General features: G+C 43.8%; 1 protein-coding gene across 1 annotated transcript in view; it reads right to left on the bottom strand.

Moving 5' to 3' along the window:
* SLC66A1 (solute carrier family 66 member 1) overlaps nt 1-15,561 on the bottom strand; it is a 98,813-nt gene that overhangs the window by 20,139 nt on the left and 63,113 nt on the right. The window contains exon 7 of the mRNA XM_078642493.1: nt 10,524-10,709. Coding sequence (XP_078498619.1) covers nt 10,524-10,709 — 186 coding nt within the window. The remainder of the gene's footprint in view (nt 1-10,523; nt 10,710-15,561) is intronic.

Here is a 15,561-nt window from a genome sequence, read left to right on the forward strand (position 1 = left end):
TCTAAGTAAAAAAAGCTTACACCAACTGCAACGCGTGCAAAACGCTGCTGCCCGCCTGGTACTTAACCTGCCTCGCAGAGCATCTGGGAAGAATGCCCTAGCGAAGCTTCACTGGCTCCCGGTCAAAGACCGCATCAAATTTAAAGCCTTGTGCTTTACTCACCGCATTGCTCAGGGCAAAGGCCCAGGATATCTGCAAAAGCTCCTAACAATTCATCGCCCCATCAAAAACCTGAGATCAGCTGGAGCTATGCTGTTTAAACTCCCTCGCATCCGCAGAGCCAAGATGGGTGGCCGCTCTTTCAGACACCTGGCCCCTAGGCACTGGAATGAACTTCCACTGGATCTTCGCATGGAACCTTCAGAACCCAGATTCCGCGCCAAACTCAAAACTCATCTGTACCCTGGCACCAACTCCCCCTCCTCCCTCTGACCCCCGTTTCACTCTCCCTCAATTCTGTTTCTTGAGATGTAGTAGCTTTCCAGCGCGGGGACACACTATTTTTAGTGCAGCCAGGCGCTTTAAAAATGGCTTTATTATTATTTAACTTGCCTTTGAAATGCTTTTAGGGCTAGAAACACAGCTAATCACTCCAGATGGTTGATGTGGAGTAGTTTCTGCATTGGTGTCCACTTTCCCTGTGTGGTGTGATGCAGTAGGTGGGCTCCCCAGCCGGAGAGCGATGCGTCTGCTGTTAGTGTAATTTGTGGAACTGGCTCTAGGAACAGTCGGCCCTTTGACAGGTTTTTTGTGTTCCACCATTGCAGAGAGCGATGAGTCTGACTGTCTACCAACACTAGGTCTGTTAACTGACCCTGAGCCTGGTTCCATTGACGTGCTAGACATTCTTGAAGCGGACGCATTTGCAGTCTTGCGTGAGGTACTATGAATATGCAAGATGCCATCATCCCTATGAGTTGCATGAACACTCGAGCTGGAAGTGAGCTTGTTATCCTTGCTGGAGAGGGATAAGCTCGCGCTATGAGTATTGATTGTAGCTCCTAGGTACTGTTGCGTGTACAATGGTAGCAGATGTGACTTGGTGGAATTTACTGTGAAGCCTAAGTTGTGGAGTACCAGGATTGTATTGTATTGTGAGCGTGTTGTACACACTGGTTGTATGACTGTGCCTTTCTGAGCCAGTCGTCTAGATATGGGAAGACGTGGATGTGCTGTCTTCTTAAGTGTGCTGCTACCACTGCTAGACATTTGGTGAACACTCTTAGCGCTGTCGTTACTCCGAATGGGAGTACCTTGAATTGATAGTGCTGTCCTTCCAGCACAAATCTTAGATACTTTTTGTGCGCCTGGTGAATAGGGATGTGAAAGTAGGCGTCTTTGAGATCTACTGTGACAAGAAAGTTGTTCTGCAACAGGAGTGGAAGGACTTGCTGAAGTGTGACCATATGGAAATGATCTGATTGTATGTAAGCGTTCAGAGGTCTGAGGTCTAGAATGGGTCTCAGAGATCCGTCCTTTTTTGGAATCAAGAAGTACAGGGAATATACTCCCTTGTTCCTTTGATGTTTTGGAACTATCTCTATTGCATTTTTCTGCAGGAGAGAAAGTACTTCTTGTCTGAGCAGCGTTAAATGATCTTGTAACATTGGACGCTGTTTCGGTGGTATGTTTGGTGGGGTAGATGTTAGTTCTAGACAGTAACCTGACTGAATTATTTGAAGCACCCACCTGTCTGATGTGATGTCTTCCCAAGCTGACAGGTGTTGCTGTATCCTTCCCCTGACAGGAGTGGAATGGGGTGGGGGAAGGGGAGGGGAGTCATTGGGTAGGGGTGGAGGCAGAGCGGGAGGTATTATTCTGGTCTCTGCCTTTGTTGTTGTTACCACGGTAACCTCCCCTTTGGTAGCCCTTTCTGTAGGTTGACTGAGTGGGGCTTTTGTATCCTGTGGAAGGTGTGTCTGATGAGTTCCCTCTGTTTGCACCTCTATATGTGGAGCGACAAAATGAACGTCTGGGAGCCTGCGACTGCAGGGCTCCCATAGATTTTGCTGTGTCAGTGTCTTTCTTAATTTTTTCGAGGGAGAGATCCACCTCGGGGCCAAATAAGTGTTGTTCATCGAATGGTCGATTGAGTATGGCACTTTGGACCTCTGGCTTGAAGCCAGATATACGCAGCCAAGCATGCCTGCGCAGCAGGATGCTAGTGTTGCCGGCTGTGGAGGCTGTGTCTGCTGCATCTAGTGCACAGCAGATAGATGTGTTAGTGATAATTTTCCCTTCTTGAATTAATTCACTAGCTCCATCTTTAAATTGATCAGGGAGATGTTGCATTATTTCCTCGAGCTCATCATAATGTGCTCTATCGTATCGTGCTAGTAAAGCTTGCGTGTTAGCAATGCGCCACATGTTTGCTGCTTGTTAGGCCGTTCTCTTCCCTGACGCGTCCGCGTCAAGGAGTTTAGATTCCTTGTCTGGTGGAGGAGCTTCTCCTGATGTCTGAGAGTTAGCTCTCTTACGTGCGTTGGATACGACTAGAAAGTCTAGGGGAACTGGTCCTTTATATATGCTGGGTCATATGGTGCAGCTTTATACTTTTTCTCCACTCTTGGGTTTATGACCCATGTCCTGACTGGGTCTTTAAAGACCTCAGAGGCATGTTTAACCACCCCTTTGAGCATTGGCAAAATTGTTGAAGACCTTTGTGCGGTGTCAAATGTGTCTAGGAGGAAGTCCTCCTCCACTGCATCGGAGTGCATGTCTACCCCATGGTATTGTGCTGCTCTGATCAGTAATTGGTTAAACCCCATGGTGTCTTCTGGTGGTGTAGGCCTAGAGGAGTATATATCATCTTGTGGTACGTCTGGTGTAGTGTAGTCTACCCATGGGTCTGGCGAGGCTGGGGGAGAATCTGGATCTTGTGGATCAGCCCCTGTATCTAATATGTCATCCCCATTATCATCATGTGTACTAGATGGTACAGGGGAGAGAGGTGGTGAAACATTGGGGGAGGGATTGGCTGCAGGAGCCGGGGAAGGCACATGCATAGGTGAGGTAGCATAGTCCTTCTTTTTCTTCTTTGGGGCCGGAGCTGTTGCTGGCTCCTCTGATGGTCGTTTCTTTGATAACGTCAATCGACCAGTCTTTGGATCTTTTACAAGAGTCTTTTGCTTTGGGTCTGGAGCAAACAAGTCTCTTTCAGGAGTGTGACCTTTCGGCGTGGAAGCCTGTTTCGGCGCCGTAACGGCTTCTTTCGACCTTTTATCTTTAATGGGGTAAGCCGGTGTTTTTTTCGGTTCCGAAGTCTTTTTCGATTCCGGGTGTTTTTTCGAGTCCGATACTTTTTTCGGCTCCGATGCGAGCTTCGGCTCCGGTGCTTTCTTGGTGCCGGAAGCTTTCAGCAGCTCCGAAGGTGTTTTGGGTGCCGAGGAAACTGAGTGTTTCGGCGCCGATGGCTTCGGTGCGGTACTAGATGTTTTTTTCGGTGCCGGTAATTGTGTGCCGGCACCGAGTGGGGGTCGACTCTGCCAGAGTCGCCCGTAGGCCTTATTGGCTGAGCCCGAAGGTGGGGCCGTCAAAGTAGCGTCTCGGTGTGCACCCGAGGGCGAGGGTGTGACCGTAGCCTTTTTAGTGTGTGTCGAGGAAGTGTTGGGGTCGACGGTCTTACTTACGACCCACTGCGCTGGAGTCACGTCCTCGACATCCGAATCTTCTGCCTCCGAGTTGCTGTCGACGTCATGCTCTTCTGGGACGTCAACGCCTTCCTGGAAAATGTCGTCCGGAATCGAAGCTGAAGATCTTTGAGCCATTGTTCGTCTGGCTCTCCGGTCCCGCATAGTCTTTTTGGAGCGGAAGGAGGCACAGGCTGAACAGTCCTTGGCCTCGTGCTCCGGAGAGAGGCAGAGGTTACAGACCTCGTGGAGGTCGGTGTGGGGAAACTTCAACCCACATTGAGGACACCTTTTAAATGGCGCCCTTTCCATTAGCTGGAGTCGAGGCCTAGTTGGGCCCGAAGGCCGTAGTAGACGACCAGAATGGACGTTCTTGGTCTCGAAGAGTTGTGTCGACTGGAAAACGCTTTGTAGAGTAGTTTCTTGAAACCGAGGAGGATTGCGCGTCGACGGTAATCGGTTCCAACACGGAGCGCTGGAACCGCATCCGAGCCCGGTGGAGGAAAAAAAACTATCTGGGAATGGAGCCGATGCCCATGCGCAGTATCACCCAAGGGAGGAGTCACCTATCTCGTGACTTCCAAAGACTTTCTACAAGAAAACAAACTGCAAACATCCGGGCCCAACACTAGGTGGCCATCTATGCATAGTGTGCAATCTGCAGCTCATATGCCTCAAACACGCTTTTCCTATAGAAACAAGGTCCTAACTAGAAGTACCTACTGGTGACCGCCAGTAGGGGAAAAAAAAGTTTTATATATAGCGCAAATGTCACACCGAAACGACACATTTTTGGAAGGAATTCCAGGTAATGAATCAAACTCAAAATCAATCAAATTGGCAAAAGGACAGAGAAAGAGGGAGGGGAAGAGGATTCCCCGGACGCGGCAGAGGAAAAGGAAAAACTACAGAAAGTACAGCAACATCCGGAAACAAATCAGAAGAGGCGGCTGGAAAAGCGACTGCAACCCCCATGGGAGTGGAAACACGGGGCCAAAACCGACGTGGACGATGAACACCAGAAACGTGGTAAATTTATCCAATCACATTTTAACTAATGATGAATTTGATGTTCTACAATTTGGTCTATCGTTTTGTCCTACTAATCCGTTCTCTTATCATCGGGAACGCATTGACTTATTCTGTTTCCTACGGAAACTTTGCCTCCATAAATGGAATAAACTAAAGGTTAAGGGGGGTGTAATCAGTAAGATCCAAACCACTGGGGTTCCTGTGTGGTAAATAAATAAATAATACCTCTATTTTTGAATGGATAAATGAATAACAGATAGCTCAATAAATAAGAGTCAAGATTCGAGGTAGTAGGAGTTTGCAGGTTTAATACAGCATAAAGGACAGGAATAGGACAACCTGCACGGGAACAGGATGGCAGCGCTGCCGGGGGCAGGATCAGAATCGGCACGCTCTGGGGAAAGGACTGGCGTAACATTTAATAACAATACACAAGCATATATAGTAAAACAGTTGCATTACAGTACATATGATAGGCGGAGCAGTGGGTGTGGTCAATAGCAGTCGCGAAAGATAAGGGTGAAAATGGGTGTAACAGGGGCGTATACATAGACATGTGATGTAAACGTAACAGAATATGTCATAAATGGGGCGGAAACATGGAGGGGGCTACCTAAGGAGCCGGGACCTCTAACCTAATAGTGCGCGTAAACTGACAATGACGTGTTACTAGGAGAAGCTGGGGGCTATGAACTCTGTGCTAGGAGCAGAGACTGAAGTCTGGAGAGTCGGGGCGACATGTACCTAAACAGTGTCTAGTATCTGATGTTTAGAGAACATGTTGATATAAACTAAGAGTCAGGAGGGGAGAGGCTAACGGACTCTAAGACTGGAGCATGCATTATTCTACATGTAGTGCGTGATGAAGAATATTAAATGACCATTAAATGCAGTATTTCTCTTACATGGAGACGTAAAGGCTAGACAATGACGGAAACTATTGATGCGATTCAGTAGCTTAGGAATGCAGAGAAGGAGGGCTGGACTGATAACTAGAATCATAACATACTCTTGGCAGACTCGTAGGCAGAGCCAGGCTGAGCCGGGCACTGTGAGGCAGGAAGTAAGTGAAGGGTCGAGGATACAGGTGGGGGCTGTATCGCTCCTCAGCGAGGCTCAGGAGACAGGAGCTGAATCTGGTGTCCGGGCCCTTTTGAGGCCTAGAAACGGGGACTTTACAATGAAATAACGTGCACACTGAGAAACATGGCAACGTAACTTTACATAGGCCTGATACTCGTAGCTTTCACGAGAACTGGAAACTGGCATACTAGTGATGGACACAACTGTAATTGCGTCTTTAATCAAACATACAGGATACATATGCATATTTAATCATGCACACATAACATAAGATGGAGGACTCGTAGGGACACAGAACATGGCAAAATTTACTTTTCCACACCTGCCATAGAAACTATTCATGAGGTAGAAACCTTGATAGCTCTGGAAGAACTTGAACGTGATAATTCTGAACTGCCTCCTATTGATGCTCAAAAACTGGGATATGATACCAATCTGAGTAGTGTTAATAATTTTAGACCTAAATCTACGTTCAATCCTGTGGTACCTTCAAGAGGAATAGACACCTTTGAGGATCTTGTTATAAAGGAGCTTAAAACCATAGCTAAAAATAAGGCCTGGTCAAAGGACAACTTAACTAAAGCTCAAAGACTAGCCATTAAATCTTTAAAACAGGACAACAACATAGTGATCCGCCAGAGCGATAAGGGCGGAAATGTTGTTGTCTTGAATTTAACTGACTATATCTCAGAAGGCTCTAGTCAACTAAGTAACCATGATTGTTATGAACCAGTACCCAAAACCCGTATTGAAGAATCCAATAACATCTACTATGGTTTGTTAAAGGAATGGCACAGAAAGGGACTACTGGAGTACGACGAATATGCCTTCCTTTTGAATAGAAACCCCAAAATTGCTATACTGTACTTGCTGCCCAAGCTACATAAAAATCCAACTAGACCACCTGGGAGACCGATAGTCTCCTCCATGAAGTCATTATTAGAGAACAGCTCTAAGTATATTGACTTTTTTCTGCGCCAATATGTTGAAACATTGCCATCATACTTGAAGGACAGCCGTGATTTTCTAAAAAAGATTGAAGGTGTAGTTTGGAGGGAGAATTTTCTCCTAATAACTTTAGACGTATCTAGTCTGTACACCTCAATCAAGCATGAAGACGGTGTCAAAGCGTGTGAACATTACTTGAAATCCAGATCCATCTCATTTCAACAACATACTGAGATGATTGTACAAATGATTTACTTTTGTCTAGAGAATAACTTTTTTATCTTTGATGGGAATCTGTATAGACAGAAACAGGGCACTGCCATGGGCACTTGCTTTGCTCCAAGCTTTGCCAATCTATTCATGGGCAGATGGGAGCAGGCAGTGCCCATGAGACATCATCTATATCAGAGCCATATGATACTATGGCTGAGATATATTGTAAATGTAAATGTAAATGTACAGGAATTTATATAGCGCAAATCACCAAGCGGTCTCTAAGCGCTTGCTTAGGGAACCCGTCCTGGTATTCCCCTGTGAGATAACCCCGGCAGGGTATCCGCAAGGTGAAAGCCAGGCATCCCGCCGCGAGGGGCCGTTGTGGAGATTAAGCAAGCTATTGCCCAGAGTCGCAGAGTGTGAACCCGTGAATCGAGTAGGCACCGGAGTGAGAATTGTCGAGTCCATGGACATTTTAGGACTCAAGACCCCGCCGAGCCGGGAATTGAACCCTGGTCCCGGGCTGACCTCTGCTTCCAGGTCTGCCTCCTCTAACCAGTGAGCCACACTTTGATGATTTATTTTTAATTTGGAATGGCAGTGTGGAACAAGCAGAATCATTTGTGAAGATTTTAAACAACAATGAATGGAACCTAAAGTTTGAAAGTTCAATAAGCAGAACCAATGCCAAATTTCTAGATCTTGAGATTATGGTATGTGAAAACAAATTGGTGTCTACCCTGTATAGGAAAGAAACTGCAGGCAACACACTGCTGCATGCAGAAAGCAGCCATCCTCCAACACTTATCCGCAGCATCCCCTATGGGGAGTTCCTTCGGGCTCGAAGGAACTGCGGAACACAGGTAGACTTTGAAAAAGAATGCGATCTGATGACAAATAGATTCATTGAGCGTGGGTACAACAAAGATGTAGTGAGACTCTCCAGACTCAAGGCTAGTCAGTTTTCCCAGAGTGAACTGCTGGATTCTTCCAGTATTAAACAAGACACTACCAAGATCAGATATATTTCCACCTATAACTCTGGGTCTATCAGGGTCAGACAGTGCTTAGCTAAGCACTGGAAAGTGTTAAAAACTGAAACAACCCTGGATGATGTGGTACCAGATTTTCCCAGTATTACTTTCAGAAAGGGACAATCCCTTAAAGATAAGGGGTGCAGTAATGACATTGTAAGAAAAAAAGATTCCGCTTTGGACATCAAGGGATTTTATACTTGCATGGCCTGCAAGGCCTGCAAATTCAGCTGCAACATCAAGAAAGTCTTCTACCCGGTGGAAAAAACAATTGACAAACATCTGACCTGTGTTTCAGATCACTGCATTTATGTACTAACATGTCCTTGTTCCAAAAAATATGTGGGCAGCACCATATTTGCTGCTAAAAAACAGGTGCTGGAACACATGAGAGCGATCCAAAACAAGGACAAATTATCACCACTTGCTCGTCATTTTGAAGAATTCCATCACAGCAATCGTGATTTGCTACGTTTCTTTGTCGTTGACAGAATACCATCTAACAACAGAGGAGGCGATAGAATTCGCAAATTAAGACAATTGGAATCCCAATATATTCTTAAATTAGATTCCAAGATCCCCAAAGGGTTGAATTCTGAAGAAGAAATGGCTTGGTTTCTGGGAGAATAATCAAATGGCACTTAAATTCTCTTGATCATTGAATTGACTACTGTATAACAACTATCATTACCTCTTTTCAAGAACTCTCAACAATAGATCCTTGGCTGTGTTCATCTGCTCTGTTCTGTTTTGAGATAATATGAATAATACTGAGTCTAACTATCCTCAAAAGTTTTTTTAATGTTCACTTATTTGCACTTGTTTTTAATGAATGAAGAATAGAAGTCGCATCTAGTAATATGGTTGGAGGTGAATTCTTTGCACGATCATTAATGAGCCTTGGGCATTTTTTTTTTTGCAGATTGGGATATGATAAACCCTGTGAACTAGAAAAAATTGAATAATGTGTAAAGGAGCCTACTTTATGAGAATAAGAACATTGAAAGAAATTTATGAGGACTTTACGTGAATCTTTGGTTGGAACATAGGAACTTTCACGAAAGAGAACGTACAGTAACCCACTTGGGTATTATGTTTACTAACTGGTATTTAATTTAAATTCTTATTTGTAATTTGTGATGAATTTCTCGCTTATAAATGGATCCGTCGATTATGGCCGATAAGATAATGGGCACTTGCAGTATAAAATCCAGTTTCTTTCCCAACCTGACAGATTAAGTGACATATGTAGTAGCGCCGTTTCAGTCCATATTATTATGATCAAGAAGTGAATATCATCACTTTATACAAGTTAAATAAATTTAGGCCCCTCTCACCTTTTTTCAGAGATTAACCCACTTGGGAATTAGTTAATGAACATATAATAAGCCCAAATTTCGGAAGGCAAATTATTGATTGTTAGAACTTATGGTTTAAGAATATGTTCTTATGGGCGCATACCTGGAATGAGTCATTAATGTATGGCTTGTGTGTATATATATATATAAAAGATATGCCTACACTCGTGACAATATGGCTAATAGAATTTACCCACATGAATAAGGAATATTGAACTGATTGTTGAAAAACCCGGACACAATATAAACAAACTTTTCCCTATATAATGCTGTAAATGATCGATTTCAGTATGCAGCACGAGACATGCATTTTCGTTTCTTTTTATCCTACGAATTAATCTGAGACTGTCAAAAATATGGTTATCAGTAATGGAAACTGCCATATGATCAATTTGAATTATTAATTTGTTATTTAGTTAAATTGCCTTGTACAATAATTTATAACACTGTGTTTGTGTTCATGAATTATAACTCACCTCAACCCGTTCGAAGATGGCTGACCTCTAAAAGAACTTTGTGAGTCCACCTTTCATGTTGTTTGTTGATGTGTGTAATCACGTGCACCCATTATAACCAATGGCCACACAACAGGGCTTTACCCGTGAGCAAGGCGGTTACCCGCTGAAACGCGTAGGGTTTCTAATTTTGGCTTATGATTTAATAATAATAAAATCTGAGATGACGAAACAGACGGAGCATTGATCATTATTGCCTGTGTGGAGTGCGAAGTACTGGTGAAGTACGAGGACGTGTGTATATATATGTGAAATGTGTAGAAATTGTACAGCATATAGTGTAGTAATTTACCAATTACAAGTTCTTCGTTCAAAACCTGTCTTTCAATCTCAGCTGGAGCCCACATCCAATCCGGATCTATGAATAGCATCTTTTGTCTGATAAGCTTTAGCCAAAATAAAATGCTCTCTGTGAAGTACTTCACTACTTGGAGCTATATCCCACTGATATCTCAACATTTTCCAGTGTCGTTACATAAAACATTGTTTCACGCAGGCTGGAGAAGTGCACTCTGAATTTAGGGGCCAGGAGCCCATGATCTTATTGACGCGCTGTCTGCAGAATGATAACATGGTTATGGTTGGGGTCTTTTCTCCTTCACATACTTATCCACAGGGTTTGGCCTGCACCCTGAAGCCATAAACACACCAAGCCACCACAGTCCTTGATTCAATGATCAAGACTGAATTATCTTCTGAAAGGATACAAAGAGGTCCAGACAAACTACCCCCAGGCTGCCTATGAGCCAAGGCAGGTGATGGAGCATGTAGCTGCCCTCAGCCTGGTCTTCTTCGGGGTTCTTCACGAGCACACTCAATCCATAAGTCAGGTTCCCCAGGATCGCCATCACAAAGAGAGAGAGGGCCACACCCTCTGTTGACTTTCTTCTAAACTGCAGAAAATACACATATTAAACACATTATTGCATCGTTGGGTAGGATGTGTAACATTTCAGTTATTCTGCTAATTCTGAGGGCAGGTGTTTCCCCCAACTCTCACATCTGAAACTATTAAATGCACTGGAAGCATGTGGTACCCCGTCCATTCCCCAGGAATAGGCTCACATTTACAACACTGATGCTCCTAGGAGCAAGTTTGTGAGACCCCCATCCTCGGTAGGGTTGGAAAAGCTGACACTGCTAGAAGGACAAAACATGAGCAGAGTGGTCCGGCTTACCTGAATTTGGTTGCTTGCTGATTAGAGTGACTGGACACAGGCTAGCCAAGGCAAAGGTGGAAAAACTGTGGCATAATGCTGCAAATTATGCTACAATTCTCTTAATAACTGGCTAAGCTTCCACTGATTTACACGCTGTTCAAAAACCTGAGTATGCAATTTAATATATGGCATTTGTCATCATTTTTGCATTTTGTTTTCTTTCATTTTCACCTGGATGGCGCATGGCTTCCAAACACTGAAAGCAGGTTACACACACAGTTCTCAATAGCAGAAGCTTAACTCACTTATCGAATTTTAGTACTGACTCAATTTCAAGTTCAGTGTGCATTAATTGGATGTGGGAGTATGACAATGGTCTGTCATGCGGCAGGTAGAAGAGTGTTTGTGGGGGGTGTTTGTGTTTTTTGGGTGTGAGTGCCTGAGGGGCGAGTGTAACTGGACTCTAGTTTGATTGTGTGCGTTTCAAGTGTGTGGTGGTGCGTGTGCATATATTGCTTGTTGTTCATGTCTAGGAAGATCTAGAAAATGTCTGTACAGGAAGACATGGATACTGTAGACAATGTGGGTCACTAGACATTGTTCCACTGGTGCTGCTGTTGACCTTTTATGCTTTGTAGCTAACAAACACCATAAAACCTTAACCACAGTCGGCAAACCAATAGTGCCGGCCCAAGAGATTTTGCTGGCTTAAATAAAAAAGCCCAGATATGCATGTTACCCCTCTCCCTTCTCGAAACAGACATACTTGAGCAAATCGGCACATAATTCATGATATTTCAGAGCACTCTACACGTAAATACATGTCTGCAGGCATTCCACTGCCCGTGGGTATATCCGGCTGGCAATAATGAAACTCAAATTAATGAATGAAGAGATTGCTTTAAGAAGCAATGTATCTTAATGTTATCATTTATATTTTAAACTCTTTGTTGTAAGGGACTCGTAAAAACATGTGTGAGACAGTAAGAGAGACCTGTGACCATCACAAATTTAAATTCAGAGGTCATTGTCACATAATCCTTCCTGCAGATTCCTTACCTTATGAATGAACCTTCCAGGTTTCAGACTAGTCTGGAAAGATTTCCACCAGCAGTACCTTGACAGCTACTGCTGGTGGCACCATGTGGCTCCAACCGCAACTCTAACAGACATATGTTCCCAGGAGCTTATGAGGCGTCAGCTGGTGCTTAAGCATCAGTTGCTTAGAGCCCTATTGAAGCTTGAGAGAGGAACGAGAGAGCAAACAGCGGGACAAATTCTGAATTTAATTTGTTTGCATACCGAGAAGTCTTTGTAATCACTGCAGTAACTCGTCAGGGGAGGAGGGTGGATGATGAGGAATCTGTCGGAAGACCATGTATCCACCAGAAACATAATTTTTGAAGGTAAGAAACTTGGACTTCATATGGGCACATCTTCTAGCAGATTCCTCACCTTATGAATGAGTCCTAAATCAATACTTTGAATAGAAGTGGGATGGAGAAGTGCCAGTTTGCCAAGTAGCTATGCAATACAGCTCAGGCAAAGGTACATGTCACTGCATGTGCACGATATGAGACAATAGTGCCTGGCAAAAGTATGTATATATAACCATGTAGCTACCCAGTACTTATCGAAAATCAGGACACCTCTACAGAGAATCATGGGAGCAGCCACGGCACTAACATATTGGGCACGAAAGCCTACTGGAGGGTTTTTCTTGGTAAAGGCATAACAGATCTTAATACAGAGGATGACTGTGCAGATGGTCCACTTCTTAGCTCCAGCAAAGCCCACAAAAGAGAAGATCATCAACTCAGTTCTGAAGAGTGCAGTTGATGTAGTATGACACCACTCATTTGGGGTTAAGTCTATGCTGTCACTCTTCCTCTATAGTTGGATGAGGTGGAGTCAAGAAAGATCTAAGTCAAATGAAACGTGGAAACTACCTTGGGTGAGAAGGATAGTCCTATGCAAAGAACCAACTTATCGGAGTTGAAAATTGAAAACGTTGACACACTGAAAGGGCCTGAAGTTCTCAGATTCTTCTTGCTGAAGTTAATTTCAGCAATAAAACTGTCTTCAGGTTAAGAAAGTTAACAGGGCAACTATGCACTGGTTTTAATGGGATGTCGTCAAGAAAATCAAAGCGAGATTCAAATCCACTAGAGAACAATAAACTGAGTGGGAGGACGCAAGCAAATCAAACCTTTCAGAAAAAGTGTGATTAGTGTTGACCTCAACAGGAATAGTTAATCAAGAAGGCACATGAAAGAAGACAGTTGCTAGATAGGGCTTAACTTAAACACCCCAAGACCCTGCTGTGCAAGGGTCAACAGAATTGCAAGACATTGGAAAGGCACGATTTAAAGTCGTTATTGTGTTCCGACTTGCACCAAAGACGCACATTATCCTAGTGACCTGTATAGACAGGTTTGCTAGCCAGTTTCCTGACACTATAATCACATCTGCAGCATCACCAGTAACAACTTCAACAGAAATGTATGTATTTGTTATTTCTTTATCAGAAACCTAGCCAAAAGAAAGTGAAGCGCTGCACTAGAGCAAAAAAAGCATAAAGTTTACAAGTAAGAGGAGATGGAGCTGGGTTGAGGATGCTCAATGCATTGTGGTGTAGTGTAGGGGGGCACATATAGAAAAGACCTGCTGTCTTGTTTTTTAGGTCGAAGCCTAGCAGACAGCGCAGTTGTTTGGTTAGCTAAATACATCTTGGGGACATTCAGAAAGCTGACCTAGAGGTCAAGTGCAAAGCTCTCTTTCGAGGGAGTTTGGTTTTTACTTTTCTTTCTCGGACTTCAAAGTGAGAGAATTTATGTGACAATCCTGCTGAGTATCCATGTAAGAGGACAAGGTGTAGGATGTTTTTTTTTTCTAACAACAAAAAACAATCATTGACACAGCCAATAGGTCTTGCCTTTGGGACCTTAGAAGTGTTTAGCTATGCAGCACAATATCCTGGGTGATGTACTGCCAGGGATTGAATAGCTATACAACTACTACACTGGGTAATGCGGTCTTATTCTAGGTCTTTACTACAAAAATAGTGCATGGATACATTAATTTTGGGGTGGGTGGATCAGCCAAAACGTTAGTTAGCAACTGCACCTATAGGTTTGCATGAGTGTGGTGGGGCAGCATCTTTTGCAATAAGCATGCATGTTTGAGAGTCAGACAAAGGGGGGAGGAGTGAATGGAGTGACTGTGCAAGAGCTCACCAGCATGTGGTTGTGAAGTATAAAAGGTGTCTTTGGTCTGAATGACAGACTGGTAGTAAAAGACTGCTTTAGGTGGAGTGGAACCCCCACACAGGAGCATCATCAACCCCACACATTAGCAGCTTGATGGGGAGAAAGGGTGTGCCACTGGGAAGTGTGTGTAAAATACAACTTTTAAAATGCCCGCTTTCTCTCTTCTGGTGGAGAACCTGGTATCAAAAAAGGAGGTCCTTAATACCACTGCAAGGTAATTTTTATGATGAAGAGGTGGGTAGAGGGAACAAATGAAATAACCTATCATTAAAGAAAATAAGGATGGTAAGGAAGATGAATGTATGAAGAGCAGGACGGAAGGATGATGGGTGAATTGATGGATGTGTGGTTCTACGGATGGATGAATTGTTGGTTGGACAGAGAGGAATGAATGGATGGGTGAAGAGAAGTGATGATGGATATGGAAAAGACGCAATGATAGATGTGTAAAATTGTTGAGGAAGGTCACCCTTTTTTGGGTTGAGATGGGGAGGGATGGAGATACAGAGATAGAGGGACACCATGAGATACTGGTTGAGACATGCACAAGAAGAGAGGGATGAATAAGGCAGTCAGCGGGACTGTCAAAGGTACAGTATCAGAGGCAAAAAGCTTATGAGCAGTCTGCATGTCAGAGGTTCCAACCAGTCCTTGCTCTCTCATCTCAGGCGTCAGGTGCCATTTGGTGTAGTTAATGACGTCACAATGTCAGGGAAAATGCAAACCAGAAGTGGTCAGAGCTGACCACCAGCTCGCTCCCCGAGCCACTGTTTGGAAACCCCTCAATGAAGGTTTTGGGCCTACAGCAAACCAGCATAAAGAGGGTCAGCAAAATAAAGTAGTCCCCTTCAGACAAACATAACGCAGGAAGATAGACAGGCTTGTGATGCTTACACAAAGGAGACAAATCTAACTAAGACCATAAACTAGCCTTCTTCTTGAACTTGCATTAAACAAGAATGTGATGAAAATACAGACCTCTTAACACCAAAAAGAAGACTTTTATGGTCCAATGCAAGGAGCAGATACACCAGCGCTCACCCAGAGACAGATTAGATATCCAAATCTCATGTAATCTACAATGAATGCTGTATCCCCTACACAAGGTTGTGATCACCCCACTCCTCCCACGCACCGCTCAAGAAGATCAAGGGACAATACAAAAGAAAAGAAAAACAAAAGGAACAGTGAAGTGAGATACTTACAAGAAATGGCAGCTATGACAGCACAATGAGAGTACCAACACAAGGAATTTAACTGCCTGGAAAACAATAATGCCTAATCTCGGTGTCCAAATTCAATATGTGTAGTTATGT

Source organism: Lissotriton helveticus, chromosome 5_1 (genome assembly GCF_964261635.1).
Source record: "Lissotriton helveticus chromosome 5_1, aLisHel1.1, whole genome shotgun sequence".
In the NCBI taxonomy this organism is placed as follows: domain Eukaryota; kingdom Metazoa; phylum Chordata; class Amphibia; order Caudata; family Salamandridae; genus Lissotriton; species Lissotriton helveticus.